The 15,882-nt window shown below is 34.1% G+C and overlaps 1 protein-coding gene across 2 annotated transcripts in view; it reads right to left on the reverse strand.

Moving 5' to 3' along the window:
* The window catches only part of LOC107564091 (mannosyl-oligosaccharide 1,2-alpha-mannosidase IA), a 243,987-nt gene that overhangs the window by 15,231 nt on the left and 212,874 nt on the right, over positions 1-15,882 (reverse strand). The window contains exons 5-9 of one of the 2 annotated variants that reach the window (XM_016249086.1): positions 9,423-9,517; positions 6,028-6,151; positions 5,847-5,940; positions 3,140-3,255; positions 401-620 (exon numbers count right to left, since the gene is read on the reverse strand). In XM_016249086.1, coding sequence (XP_016104572.1) covers positions 401-620; positions 3,140-3,255; positions 5,847-5,940; positions 6,028-6,151; positions 9,423-9,517 — 649 coding nt within the window. Of the gene's footprint in view, positions 1-400; positions 621-3,139; positions 3,256-5,846; positions 5,941-6,027; positions 6,155-9,422; positions 9,518-15,882 lie in introns of both variants that reach the window. The other variant, XM_016249085.1, reaches the window with a different exon arrangement.

Here is a 15,882-nt window from a genome sequence, read left to right on the forward strand (position 1 = left end):
CTAATTTTTAATGCAAAATATCATTTCTTAATTTATTCCTTTTGATTTTGTAGTTAAATATGATCATGAGATTGATTGATTTATTCTTTTTTATTTTTATGTGAGGCGTTGCACTTCAAGTCTACGGTATCTCAAAACTATAATATGCCCCACTGTGTCGTGAAGCTGAAAAAAACTGTTATATTAAGACTGCTTTTGTGCTCCAGGGTCACATATGATGTCTAGGCTACTTTCTGACGCCTCTACGTCTAGTTTTGACGTCCATCATCACACCCTGATGATCTCAGCAGGTTTCATGACATTCATCCTGTTTATCTCTGAACCAGAAGCATAAGCAAATGCTTTCTATTGATATGCACACGGTTTATTGTGTTCGGTTCACAGATGATCTCTTTCTGACCTGAGCGGCTGTAGGACTCGTGGCAGGTGTGAGTGATTTCCGCGGCCAGGTCCAAGTAATGCTGCCTCTGTCCTGCCGGCCCGTCGTCAGCGCCGATGCCGATCATCCCGCCGGAGAAACAGGCCAGATGCCCCATCTTATGGTCCAGGATTCCTCCTCGCCACTCGGCCACGTACGTCAGGCCACCCGGAGACTTCTGCACCAGGTTCGTCTCGATGGCCTGCAAACACACAGCGAGATCAGTCTGCTAAATATTGGGATAGACTGATTGCAAAAACCTGCTTTAGGAATTGCTTTGAAATTGCCAGTAAATTACTGCAAGTAACGCACTGAATTAAACATGGAATTCTGAATTAAAGACTATAGCTGCCTTCCAAATGACACACTATACACTCATACACTACGTACTTATGCACTATGTACTCAACCATGTAGTGTATGAATTATATAAGGTTATTCTGTCATTCATAATTGGAGTCTGATAGCCCCTCCCCCTTCGCTATGTAATTAAAGCTGCGACAGTTGAGTACATGAAGTGTCCAACATTCCACTCTTAATTTTTTCGGTTATTTAAGTGCATCATCCGGGTATTTAAAGTGCACTTTTTCGTTTTGGAATTTCCAGTGTGAACGCACTACTCGCACCATTTATACTACAAAACGTCATAGAATAGTGCATAAGTATGCGATTGGGACGGACCTTATGTCTTAAAACATACTATTTAAGAGTCAAATCACTTACTAACTAAACAGCAACACCCTCCAATAAACATTATTTATATACTGCTATAGTAGTTATTAATATTTGAAATTAGCTTTTATTATTATATTTTCAGCTTAGTGTTACTAATTTAGTAAATAAAATGCCATTTTTACTAGTTTTCATATATAGCTTTCGTTTAGTTTTTATTTCTGTTTTAATTTGAGTACTTCAACTTATTTTAGTTCTAATTTTCCTTGTTTTTTTGTTTAATAAATGTTTTTTATTCCAGCTTCAATTAACGAAAATCTTTTTAAAGTTTTAATAAGATGCAAATTTGCAAAAAACTTTTGCAAAAAATCACTAACTAAACGGCAAGCTTTTATTATTATATTTTCAGTTTAGTTTAGGCTTTAGTTTAAGTTTTTGCCATTTTATAATTTTTTTCATATTTCTATATAGCTCAAATTTATTTCAGCTTTAGTAATTTTAGTACTTCAACTTATTTTAGTTAGTTGCCCCGGCAACATTTCTAATTTAAGTTTTTCGTCTAATATTTTTCTTATTCTAGCTTCAATTAACAAATTTTTTTTTTTTAAATAAATAAAACTTTTGAAGAAGAAATGCATAAATAGTATTTTCTTTTATTAAATACTATTATAAATACTATTCATAATAGTATTTTCTTTTAAACATTTTTTTTAAATTTTAGTTTAATTTGAGCAATTTAATACTTTAACTTTACAATTGTAATGTTCATTTATTTATTTTTAGTTTAAGTTTTTCATGCAATATTTTCTATTTTATTTCAACTTTACATCAATTAATTAATACTTTTTAATAGGTTTTCTAAAACAGAAATTTTGAAGTACAAAGACTGACAGTATTTTATTTTTTTTATATATTTTGTAAAGCATACCTTTTCAACTTCATAAAAATAATCTTTAACAGTGTAGTGGTGAATTTCAGCTTCCAGCTCTTTCTGAAAGCATATCTGAGTGATGGAGCCTGAGATGCTCAGAACAATGCGCACACGCTGAAGATAATGCAGCTATTAATCGCAGCCGCATGCGGTTCCTATGAAACACAGAGGGCTGGACATGTTTTGTGTGAGAGTGAAGAAACATCTGCTTGCTTTGTAAAGTGCTTTGAAATGAAGGCGACGCTGGATTTCAATAAAGCACATATGAAAGCAGGACGGTGTGCACATATTGCTGTAGGAGGTGACGTTTATGCATGACATGTTTTATGTATAGTATAAGACCGTATGCAGCGTGGAGAATTGCAGTCAAGCCTCATTGAGATTCTATCGGGACTTTGAGACTCGAAGGTGTATAAATCTGCCAAAGACTATATGAGAAAACATCTCCGAGTATCTTCCTCTGCGTTTTTATGCTTGCACCTCTTTAGAGAAGCAGAAAACAGCGCAAACCATCACGGACGATCAATAGCGAATGACTCATCGTTTGGTTTTGTTCTGCTTTTCCACACAAAACTCATTCAGATGGTTTTTCTTAGCGTGCATCACAGGTTTCTGCATTTTTGCATCATCAAATGTAAACAACCCACTTCAAGTCAACGTGAAATCAAAATCAGAGCAAATGCATGACTATCGAGACAAACATCAAATATTATATCGGTTGCAAACATTTAAAAGCATTGCACAAAGGACTGGATATTTGATGAAATTGGCCTCTCCTGATTATAATTGTAATGAATATCTTGGCAGACCTCGTTCTTCAAGGGAAACAATAGGTAATGAAAAAGCTAATATGCTAATTAAGTGAGAATAAGGGAGAACGTGTTCGCTCTGTTATATTTCTCCTCTCGGATCATTATGAGCGCGAGGCTTGAGGTGAAACTAATCTTAAACTAATCTAATCAAGCTTAAATTAAGGCATGCAATCTATTTTACACACTTACCGCCTGTGCAGTCGCTCATTTCTACTTCTTTATTTTTACTGAACATACCGAAGACTAGAAACAGCATGTGCAACTAAATAGCAAGGAAAGTGAGTTGTATGAATGCTGTTTGTGTACCTCCATGGCGCTGTAGTACATCTTCTGGGCCTCCTGATCCGTCTTGTCTGACATCAGGTAGGATTTGATCAGGTACTCGTAGAAACTGTCCCCAAGACCTCCGATAGACACGTGATCTGAGAAAACCAGAGGAAAACAACGTCTGAATCACACAAACCATGTAAACCACAAGAAAATATGCGCAGGATGTATTTGACTTCAAAACTCATGATAAAACGTTCTGAACGAAGAATATGAAGCCTAATTTTAGGAGCAATAAGATTTGAACAAAAATAAGTCAACATAGAGGAAAAAAAATACACATAAAAACATTTGTGTACACACACACACACACACACACACACACACACACGCGTGCACACTCGCACACTCACTCACTCACTCACTCTCACACACACACACACACACACTCTCACACACACACACACACGCATGCTCACACACACACACACACACACACACACACACACGCGTGCACACTCGCACACTCACTCACTCACTCACTCTCACACACACACACACACACACTCTCACACACACACACACACGCATGCTCACACACACACTCTCACACACAGACCAACACACGCACATTTCTCTCACACACACACACACGCACGCACGCACACACACGCACACTCTCACACACACACACATGCTCACACACGCTCACACACACACACACCAACGCACACACACAGACCAACACACGCACATCTCTCTCTCTCTCTCACACACACACACACATAATTTATTATAATAAAAAATATATACTATTATTATATACTTTATTAATTTACAATATATAAATGATTAATGAATGAATTATACTATATATCTTTTTATTTTTAAATATAATTGTGCATTTCCATCCTTTGATTTTTTTGCTTTTGAGGTTAAATGCCCCCCAAATGTTTTCTCAGCAGGTTTCATGCCATTCATTCGGTTTATTCTTGGGATCATAATCAGGATCATAAGCGAATGCTTCCTATTAATATGCACACCCTTCATTGTGCTGGGCTCCCGGATGATCCGGGTTCTGTAATCGGAGTCAACAAACACAATGGCAGGAATGTTGGTATCCGCCCTGCGCTCTATTGACATGTAAATCATCACTATCACTGACACTCGTTAGCAATTAGCACTGCAGTCGCAGATTACATTCAGCCCGCTCAAGAAAAAAAAACACTTTCTCCTGTGTTTCAGGTGAATCGGAAAGATTCCATTTCCAGAAGGTAATGGGATTTATTATCATTTTAATAACTCTTGGCTGTGGGCTCATGTCCCTGCTTGGCTCAGTCCGTGTCATGCGTGCCAGAGTAATTGCACTGTGAATCTCAAAGACGCAGCAGAGAGAAATCAAGAACAAATAATAACAAAAATAAATGTATCTACACCAGCAGTCAAAAGTCTGGATATCCTCCAGTGAATTTATGCTCTTCACGAACTTAATTCTATTCCAGTCTGCTTAAAACATAGAAAGCAGCTTTGCAGACAATTACAAATGGAACCTGTGAGACACAACAAAATAATACATCTGTACAAGTCTGAAGATGTTTTTTTTTCACTGACATTCATTTTGTTCTGCAAACTTTATGAGAATGGCAAAACATCTGGCATTAAACCAAAAAACAGTTTCAGACCTTCACATGCTTAAAGTCTGTGTGCACAAAAATCAGCTTTTCCCACATAGTAAGAAGAGCCGTCGTTAGCTAAATTATTTCATCTCTCACACCTTGCATATCTATTTATTAAATATTTTGGCTATTATCATAATTCAGTCAATAAATTCACACCAAATTTGCATTCTGTATATTTTGCATTAATAAAAAAGCCTATTTTTTGAGTTAAGATATTTTTGCATTGCATGTTGATATGTCTTGCTACAACGTCCTGTTTTAACATCAGCAGAGGAAAGAAAACTGCACTAATAAAGCTAATATATTTGGCACACACATGATTATTTTTTTTTATAGTACATACATATATTTAGAATTATATAAAATATATTTCGAATTTAATAATAGCACTTAATATTTATTTATAGTAAAATATTTAAATAAAATAAATATACAATTATATAATCACACACACACACAATTTAATTTTTTTAATATAACATTTTAATATTTATAGTAAAAAGTATGTTTATTTTTAGAATTATATTATAAATCTCAGCATAAATAGAAATATGATCATATTTATTTAAAGTAATACTTATAACTGCATATATGTGTTATAATAGTATTATTATAATTATATTAATCTTATACTAATTGTATTATCATTATGATAACTATTTTGGTATTTATTCACAGTATTATATATTTGATAATTATATAATAAGTTATTTTAATCATAATAAATCTTATCAATATATTTTTATTTTATGCCATAATAAATAATAAATTAGATAAATGAAAATAGTTATTATATATATATATATATATATATATATGTTATCATATTATTGTAATAGCTATTTATTTATTGTACTTATGAATATTTTATAATTATATAATAATTAATATTTTTTTATTATAATAAATCTTATTAACACACACACACACACACACACACACACACACACACATATATATAAAAGTAGTGTAGTTCCTGCTGGTATCAAATGATTTGAATTTCTTGTATTTCTCATTTGGACGTTTTGTCTAAAGGTGTCTGCTAAATGAAGAAATGTGTTACTTACGCTGTACCCAGTTGCCGCTGACGGGACTCAGGAAGTTGGGATACAGACCGTGAGGCTTCTCGATTTTGTTCAGCAGCTTTCGGATGTTCATCACCTAAAGAAAAACACAAATCATAGGGTTAATTCACGACCCGTATCCCGTCCTCTCAGCGTGAATCATCAGGACGTAAAGGACTCTTGCCTTCTCAGTGAACAGGGGGCTTCCAGACAGTTGGGACAGGTGAAGGAACTCCAGGTGCAGCGTGCCAAACTCGGCCAGGATGCTGCTGCCGGCCGATGCCCAGCCCCAACTCCAGCTGGTGCCACTGCAACAGAGAGCAGAGCCGCTCCGTGAACACAGAGCAGATCAGCACACGCTTTAACACACACCTGCTAAAAGCCTTCGCTGCATCCCACACGAGAGACTTACACAATGCTCATCCATAATGATGCCATTAATGATTCTACTGAAGAACAACAATACAAATACAGGCTTAGAAATAGAATTTATTGCACCTGGGAGTATCTCGGGTGCTTTGCACCAAAAATCCAAAGCATTCTTCTACCATAACGGTTGCACCGATTTGACATCGATACCACCAAAAGATGCATTTACACAGAGGAAACAAATATCTTCATGAAAACAACTAAAAATAACATGCATTTATTTTATTAAGGTGTTAAATATGCAGTTGAGATTAGAAAACTATATTTTTAATCAGTCATTTTTGTCATTCTTAACATCTTTAAAACAAGACAAAACAGCAAACTGCACAAGATATTAGGATTTGCTTATGGAAAAAATTTTTGGAATGGAATTAAGTTTATTTTCCTTTTTCCATTGATTCTTTGTTGACGTTTATTCATATTGTAAAACAAGACAAAAATAATTTTTTTGTAAAATAAAATAAATAAAAATGTCTGATTAAAATATTTTTATAGTGTATTTGTCTGTTTCAGTGTTATTGAAGATACTGTTATAGTTTTTATTAATATTTTTAAATCAGTTTTTATTTTTATATATATATTTTTTGTAATTTTGTTTATATATATATATATATATATATTTTTTTTTTTTACACACACACACACACACACACACACAGACACACACACATAACACACACACACAGACACACACACACACACACACACACACACAGACACACACACATAACACACACACACAGACACACACACACACACACACACACACACAGACACACACACATAACACACACACACACACACACACACACACACACAATTTTTATTCATTTTAATTCCAGTTTCAGTTATAGTTATTTTAGTACATCAAGTTAAAATAAAATAAAATATATAAAATTAGAAGTTTTGCTTCTTGTGCAAATTGATCCTTTAAACATGAGATATTTTTACCTGAAAACAAGATGAAATTAGAAATTATTTATGTTGTGCATTTGTCTGTATGCAACAAAATACAGTGAGGTTTTTACTACAAACTTTTGCTTCCCATGCAAATGGATCTTTTAAAGAAACTATGCATTTTTACTGGGAAAAAATGGTCAAAAATGTCTAATTATAAATAATTTTTTGTAGTGTATTTGCATGTATGCAATAAATAATACTGATGTTTATGCTACAAAGTTTTGTTTCTTGTGCAAATTGATCTTTTAAGGAGGTTTATATATTTTTACAAAAAAAATGTTTTAGTGTATTTGTCGGTATGCAATAAAATATACTGAGGCTTATGCTACCGATTTTTGATTCTCTTGTAGCGTATTTTTCTGCATTCAACAAAATGTATTGAGGTTTATGCTACAAAGTTTTGCTTCCCATGCAAATTGATCTTTTAATGATATTTACTGTATATATTTTTACAGGAAAAGTTGCTTTTCAAAAATACTGATTAAAATGATTTCTATTGTTTATATGTCTTTATACAATAAAATACAGTGAGGGTTATGTTACAACATTTTCATCTTTTGCAAATTGACCTTTTAAGGATTTTTAGATATTCTTTACTGGAAAACAAAAAAACTACTAATTTAAAAAAATTATGTTTGCAGTGTATTTGTCAGTATGCAATAAAATATACCGAGGCTTGTGCTACCAATTTTTGCTTCTCATGCAAATTAATCTTTTGACAATGTTTAGCTATCTTTACTGGAAAACAAGACAAAAATACTGATTAAAAATGATTTTTGTAGTGTTATGGTCTGTATGTAACTATGTAAATATTTTAAGAGCAGTTTGAACAGCACACCCAGAGCATTTTATCCTTTGTTTTGATTAAATGGCATTAAAATTTCATCTGTTGTTCAAAACGGAGACGCTTCTGCTTGTGTTAACGCTGCAGGTCTCACCCCTGCCGAATGGGGGAAAAACTGAAGAGAGAAACTGAATGAACTCTGAAATGAACCGCTCCAGATCTGGGCTTCGCTCCTCCCTGCAGGATTGCTTCGGTGAAACTGTGGAACTAATTCACAAGATTATTTGTGTCTGGTTCTTATTGTGAGAGCGAGCCACGCACCGCTTCCCTTCTGAAGCAACGATCAATAGCACTGACGTCTCGGGAGGAAGAGGAAAGTGAGAAAAGTTTCGGTGGAAAAAACAACCGAAACCGGCACAAAACAACTAAGAGTTTGTTAAAAAAAAAGGCAGAGAGAGTTCACTGGTGGGAGAAATGACTTAAAGCCCATTTAATCAGTCTTTGCTGGTGTTAAAAAACAGAAGCGGAGCAGATGCTTCTATTTAAAAAACATTATAAAGTCATTTTTGAAGACAATTATTGCACATTTACTTGAAATATGCATGTGACGCTACATTGGAATTTGACCAATAATAATCTATAATTAAATATTATGTATGTAAATAAATATTAAGTACTATTATTAAACTATAAATATATTTGATATACTTCTAAACATATTTTTGTACTATAAATAGATATTAAATCAAGTGTGTGTGTGCCAGATATATCATCTGGATTATCAAAATAGTAAGCATTAGTAACAAAATAGTAACAGTTTTCAACATTGATAATAATCAGAAATGTTTCTTGAGCAGCAAATCAGTATATTAGAGTGATTTCTGAAGATCATGTGACACTGAAGACTGGAGGAATGATGCTGAAAATACAGCTGCGCATCACAGAAATACATTACATCTGAACATATATTCACATAGAAAACAGATATTTTAAATTATAATAATATTTCCCATTTTTACAGTTTTTACTGTATTTTTAATCAAATAAATGTAGCCTTGGTGAGCAGAAGAGACTTATTTCAAAAGCATGACACTGACCAGCAGCGTAAACGTCATAATAAGAGCGTGCTGGCAGTGACGTGTGTTCGTTCTGTGTCATCACGACTAACCTGAGCCCTCTTTCTCTCAGCCCATCTGCGGGACCGGCTCCTGTTACTCATCTAACTGGAATTAGCGTGAGAATCAGTTAATTAAATTTGCCTGCAGCTGTCAGAGCGAGCTGGTGGGCTAACGGAAGCCAGGTGGGCAGGCAGGAGTGCCAGAAAGCGTCTCTTTCTCTCAGAAAGCCTACTATTTGAGACACATGGCTTTGCGAATGGGACGGTCGAAGCTGCGTCAGATGCTCACCTGCCCAGGTTAATGACTCCTCTGGGAATGCCGGTGGGCGTGTTGAAGGCGGGTAACAACTTCTCGCCCAGCTCCATCACCTTCTGCTTAAATATCTGCAAAAAACAAACCAGAAGAGTAAACGGTTAACAACTAGGATACACATCTATGAAGTTGTTTCCTCACATGCATACACTTCCTCAACTCTCATGCATTTAAAGAGCCCATATTCTACACGTTTGCTGCATTTTCCTCCCATGCAATCCATCAAAAACAGTCAGATAACAGTCAGAGTTCAATGCATCGACTGATAAAAATTCTTCATCTATATTATGATTCACTGCTGCTTTTTGAAAGAAATTACTATTTTTATTCAGCAAGGATGCATTAAATTGGTCAAAAGTGACAGTAAAGACATTTATAATGTTACGAAAGATTTCTATTTCAAATAAATGCTGTTCTTTTGAACTTTTTGTTCAACAAAGAACCCTGAAAAATTGAATGTATCAGGGTTTCCACAAAAAATATTGGGCAGCACAACTGTTTTCATCATTGATAATAATCAGAAATGTTTCTTGAGCAACAAATCAGCATCTTAGAATGATTTCTGAAGATCATGTGACACTGAAGACTGGAGTAATGATGCTGAAAATACAGCTTTGATCACATGAAAAAAATATATTTTACAATATACTGACACTGATTTTACTGTATTTTTTTGCTTAAATAATTGCAGCTTGGTTGAGCATAAAAGACTTTGCTCAACTCAAACTTGTATTGCAAGTATGCAAAAAAATGCAATGATAAACATTTCAAATACACATTAGAGAGTCAAATTATCAGAATAATTAAACATAAATAAAAAAAAATTACAGTTTGTTTCAAAATAATATCTGCACTAATATTCGCACTAGAGCTTATTGTCCTTGTTATATTTCAAGTGCAACAGCAATATTTCTCAAATACACCCAAAATGGACTTTCAAACATCTTGAACCCAAACAAACCAGTTTAGCATCCATTAAGCACCAGCAGCTTCTGTGACAAGGTCATGTTCAAAACTGAATTAAACTTAACGTTGTGCAGCAGAATGAAACCAAGTGCAGAACACTGAGATCTCAAGACGTGTTTATAACGTTTATGACGGCAATAACACATAAAGACGGCTGGTGACAGAGATATTTCTCTCCAAGCTATTTTTAGTGGTGCTTGCTAAGGCAAACATCAATTTTATTGCTACGATTTAGGTTGAGGGATTTGAACAAACCTCTAAATCTAAGTATTAAACTTTAGAGTGTAACTCGTCCCATATCAGACTTATGATTTTCACCTGGTGGCCGATAAAACGGGTGTAAAAAGAATCCCATAGACTTGTACTGAAGGAGGCACAAGATCAGAATATCACAGGACTCTTCTCACTTGATATAGTAAAACCACATAGCAACCATTCAGAACACCTTAGCAACATGGTAGCAGCTTATTACGGTACAAGAAACACTGATGTTTGGCACCAAGATAAATCATATTTATCCAAGTTGTGATCGAGTTTGCAGTCTGTACTAAATATGATGCAATAAATGGACTCGCACAATAATGACAGAAAATGTCTTCCCATTGAGTCATGTAAACAAAAACAATATAGGATTTACAAACAAATCAAAAGAATCAGTGAGAGCAGTGGAGTCTGACTACTGAACGAATGATTCTTATGAGTCAGTTATTTTAATGAAGACTTTGATTCAGTCAGAAGAATCCTTCACTGAACTGAATCAGTTAGAATGAATCAACATCAATTAACTGCACTGAAGTTATCATTATTTTCAGTGAAGCAAGTTTTGCATCAGTATCAATATTCTCTCTATAGCTTTGTGTTGTTAAAGATGAAGATTTGCTGATATTCAACAGCACGGTTGCACTAAACTAAAGTAAAAACAGAACAGTGAAACACACACACACACAGTATGAGTAGGTGGTGTTTAGTTTCTGAATGAATCACAAATCGGTTAAGGAAATGATTCAATGACTCAATCATACAGAAGACATTTTGCATTGACATTGCATTGGCAACTAGCTGAAATAAAATAAGCTTTATATATACAGTGGTGTGAAAAAGTGTTGGCCCCCTTCACACTATAACTATATATAACAGACACATACATGTGGTTTTATGTATACAGTGTATGTGAGTATATATGGAGAGAAACATGAAGCATACATATGATGATACATACACACTTATGTTTTTTTGTCCTTATCTTAAAAACAAATCTGAGTTTGTGGATGGCCATTGAGTGCAGAGTTCTTGTCACCAGCAGAAGGTCAAACTTCAGCCTCCTCTGGGCTGTAGAGAGACATGCGGTGCCCTCTGCTAGAACGGGGGCAGCACATATCCTGCTTAATGCATTTGTGCAGCACGAAATGAGGGCTGAGATGAGAAGGACAGGAGAAGAGCAACCTGATTGGCCCCCTGCGCTCGTATCAGAGAGATCACTAATGACCCATAGCTGGAGACACCGACTCCAGCAGAATCACATCTGTGAGACTTCACCTGCCAGAATATAACACACTAACATATTAAAGGAATAGTGCAACCAGAAATTAAACTTCTGTCATTATTTACTTGCCCTCATGTCGTTGCAAATGCATGCAATTATAATACAGCTTCATAAAAGTATGATGATGTACACATATAACTTATGCAATACCCTGAAAAAAAAACTGATTTACTTTTTTTACTGATGTAGAAACTATTTTCACACAGAAATGACACAAATTAACAAATTTCACAAATAATAACAAAGAAACATCAACTAACAGTTAAATGTGAAATTTTAGGCAGAAAAATGAAGTAGTGTTTTCTTGTAAAACATACTCTAATCTTACTTTATACTACAACTTAGTCTTTATTTACAACTTTATTTTTTTTTCCAGCATAAAGGATGGATTATAAGCACTCCATACATATAATTTAGTACTATAAAATTCCCTAAAAATACTAAATATTACATAAAAACTTAGTAAATATAGTAGATTAATTTCATTGAAATAAAAAAACCACACAAGGAGCACCAGAGAATTAAAAATCTTCTAAAGCATTCAGATTCAAAGTGAACCTTTATTTTTATAGCTGAAATTTCAATATGTTCCTCATACAAAGTCACTATATGCATTCAGAAGACTTGAAATATAATGCATTCATCATATAGACTACTTTCATGGTGTATTTATGGTGCATATTTGTGATTTTTGGGCAAAAAAACTGTCAATGTGAGTAAATAATAACAGAAATTGCATTCTGGGTGAACTATTCTTTTAATTGCCATGGTATCCGACATAAGGATCCTGATTGTGGTGGGAAATGTGCAGTATTGATCCAGGACAGCAGCAGACAGTGCACACATTTCACTTTCAATCTGAACACAAAAAAACCCACAATCCTCTCCAGTGAAGACATGCAACTCCAAAAGAAACACAGAAATGGGCAAAGAAACCACAGCCTGGAGTTAATATTTCATTTTCATCTGAGGAAACACACTCAGGAGGGAAGGGCAGCTCTCAAGGTGAGCATGTGACCTTTGACCTCTGCGAGAAATGCAGCCCATCATCAGCATCTGCTCAATTCACTGTACCGCAGTAGAGACATTTTCTGCTTCATTTCAGGATGCCTATGAGCAGCTCAGCAACTGGAAATGACTTTTTAAAGGCCATTTACTGTCGAATAACATCAGATTGAAGGCTTCACCTCCAGAAAACAAACAGCGGTGGAAGATGAAGCCGTAAATGATCAGCTCCAGTGAGGAATGACTGATGCAACCCGCAAATTTATGTATTAGCTGAATAAACCAGAGGACCATGGGGCATCATATAGACACTGCAGCGCATGTAATTCTGCGGCTAATATAAAGACCAAAGCAGCTTCATGAAACGTCCACACTTTAATGATGTGGATCAAAGAAAATGGAAAATGCACCAAATAGAGTTGTTTATGGAGTGCTGACTTTGGTAATCAAAACCAACGATTGCTTTCTGACTTTATCAAGAGTTCATTTAAAAGCAATTCAGGTTGTCTGTGCAGGAGACAAGACAGAGACAACGCATTAATGCTGTTAAAAACTTCAGCTTGGGTTATTTCAACAGGGTCCTCACAGAAAATAGAAGGATTAGTATTAAGAATATATAAGAAATACTACATATAAAATACATTTGTATGACCTGACAGAATAATATAACTTAATATTTTAATAATAATAATAATAATTATCTATCATTGCAGTCAGCGGGTGTTGCCACTAATTACTATTTTTATTTCGGTTAATCTATCGACTAATTTATCGATTAATCGGTTTTCTGTTCATCCGTTAAAGTGCAACATAAAGTGCAAGAAGCTAGTGTCCATCTCATAGTCCAAATCACTGAAATCAAAGTTCAGTATTATAGTGTAAGAATGACAACATATCCACGTGTTCTAGTCTACTACTAATAAAAGTATATTCAAAAAACAATTTTTAAAGGAGTATTTACCAGAAATATTATTTACCAGAATTTATTTAGGAGAAAAATGTAAATGTGCAGTATTTCTGAAAAAAAAAAATATATATATATTTTTTAAATAATATCAATTAATTGGAGATGCTTTTGATTATTAAAATTGAATGGAACCATTAAAATGGAATACAGAAAATAATGGAAAACAGAATTTGGTAAAGATAAAACTGTAAAACTCAATTAATTAGACAGGCTTTTTGATTAATAAAATGTAATTTAACCATTAAAATGAAGTATAGAAAAATGAAAATGGAAAAAAATGAATTTGGAAATAAAACGGATTTCATAGGTCCCTATAATTATAATGAATTTTTTTTGTGGTAATAAAAATAGATGTAAGCGAACAATAGCCTTTAAAATTACTTAAAATACATATATAATAGCAATGAGGCAATAATAATAAGTTCAAATAAAGTATCAAAAGCAAGAAATCATATGGTTTTATTGAACAAAATTGTTAAAATACATAATGTATTATAAACAATAGAGCTAATGTACATTACGCATTACAACAAAGGCCTGCAGGGGGCGCCAACGGCCTGAAGATTGTTTTTACACATTGCTGTGCGATTTAATCCTTGTTTAATATTGACCAAGCACCATTTCATTCAAATGTCCACTTAATCTTTAATATTTGGCCATTTCTTTAGGACAGAAATGCTATAGCCACTGTAATTAAAAGAATATGTGGACATCAAAACAATATTTATTATACAATAAATAAATAAAAACCTTGCTACGTGTACTGCGTTAAGCTAACTGAGACTTGCTATTGCACTTGCATATCATTGCTCTTTTGTTGATTTTGATTGCTTCCATTGTCCTCATTTGTAAGTCGCTTTGGATAAAAGCGTCTGTTAAATGACTAAATGTAAATTTAAACGTGTGTGTGTGTGTGTGTGTGTGTATATATATATATATATATTAAAGTGTGATGCATGCATATTTAAAATATTTAACATTTTAATATTAAAATTAACTACTACTACAATTAATAATACTAATAATTTACTACTGCTACTACTACTAACAACAACAGTTAAAGGGGTTATACTGTGATATATAAAAATAAAAATAAATAAATTAGCTATAAATTATTATATACAGCGGGTAAAATAAGTATTGAACATGTCACCATTTTTCCCAGTAAATATGTTTCTAAAAGGTGCCAGTAACAACCAGATGTCAGTAACAACCAAAGTAATCCATACATACAAATAAAACAAAAATAAGTTTTGTGTAATAAAACTGAATGAAACAGGGAAAAAGTATTGAACTACTGAAATGTATTTAATACTTTGTACAAAAGCCTTTGTTGGTAATGACAGCTTCAAGACGCCTCCTGTAGGAGAAACTAGTCGCATGCATTGCTCAGGTGTGATTTTGGCCCATTCTTCCACAGTCTCTTCAAATCTTGAAGGTTCTGTGGGCCTCTTCTATGAGCTCTGATCTTTAATTCTTATTTTCTATTGGATTCAAGTCAGGTTATTGGCTGGGCCATTCTAGCAGCTTTATTTTCTTTTTCTGGAACCAATTGAGAGTTTCCTTGGCTGTGTTTGGGATCCTTGTCTTGCTGAAATGTCCACCCTTGTTTCATCTTCATCATCCTGGTACTGTAGCTGTTGGGACTGAACCAGCTAATATTAATTTCCACTGATTAGGGGCAGGATTGCTTTCTAATTACTGATAGATTTCAGCTGGTGTCTTGGCTTCCATGCCTTTTTGCACCTCCCTTTCTTCATGTGTTCAATACTTTTTCCCTGTGTCATTCCATTTTATTACACATAACTTAATTTCTGAACTTATTTGTTTTGTTTTCTTTATATATATGGATTACTTGGGTTGTTACCGACATCTGTTGAAAATTTCAAGTCAACAGCACCTTTAGAAATATATTTACTGAGAAAAATGGTGACGTGTTCAATACTTATTTTACC

Source organism: Sinocyclocheilus grahami, unplaced genomic scaffold (genome assembly GCF_001515645.1).
Source record: "Sinocyclocheilus grahami isolate Dianchi unplaced genomic scaffold, SAMN03320097.WGS_v1.1 scaffold910.1, whole genome shotgun sequence".
Taxonomy (NCBI): domain Eukaryota; kingdom Metazoa; phylum Chordata; class Actinopteri; order Cypriniformes; family Cyprinidae; genus Sinocyclocheilus; species Sinocyclocheilus grahami.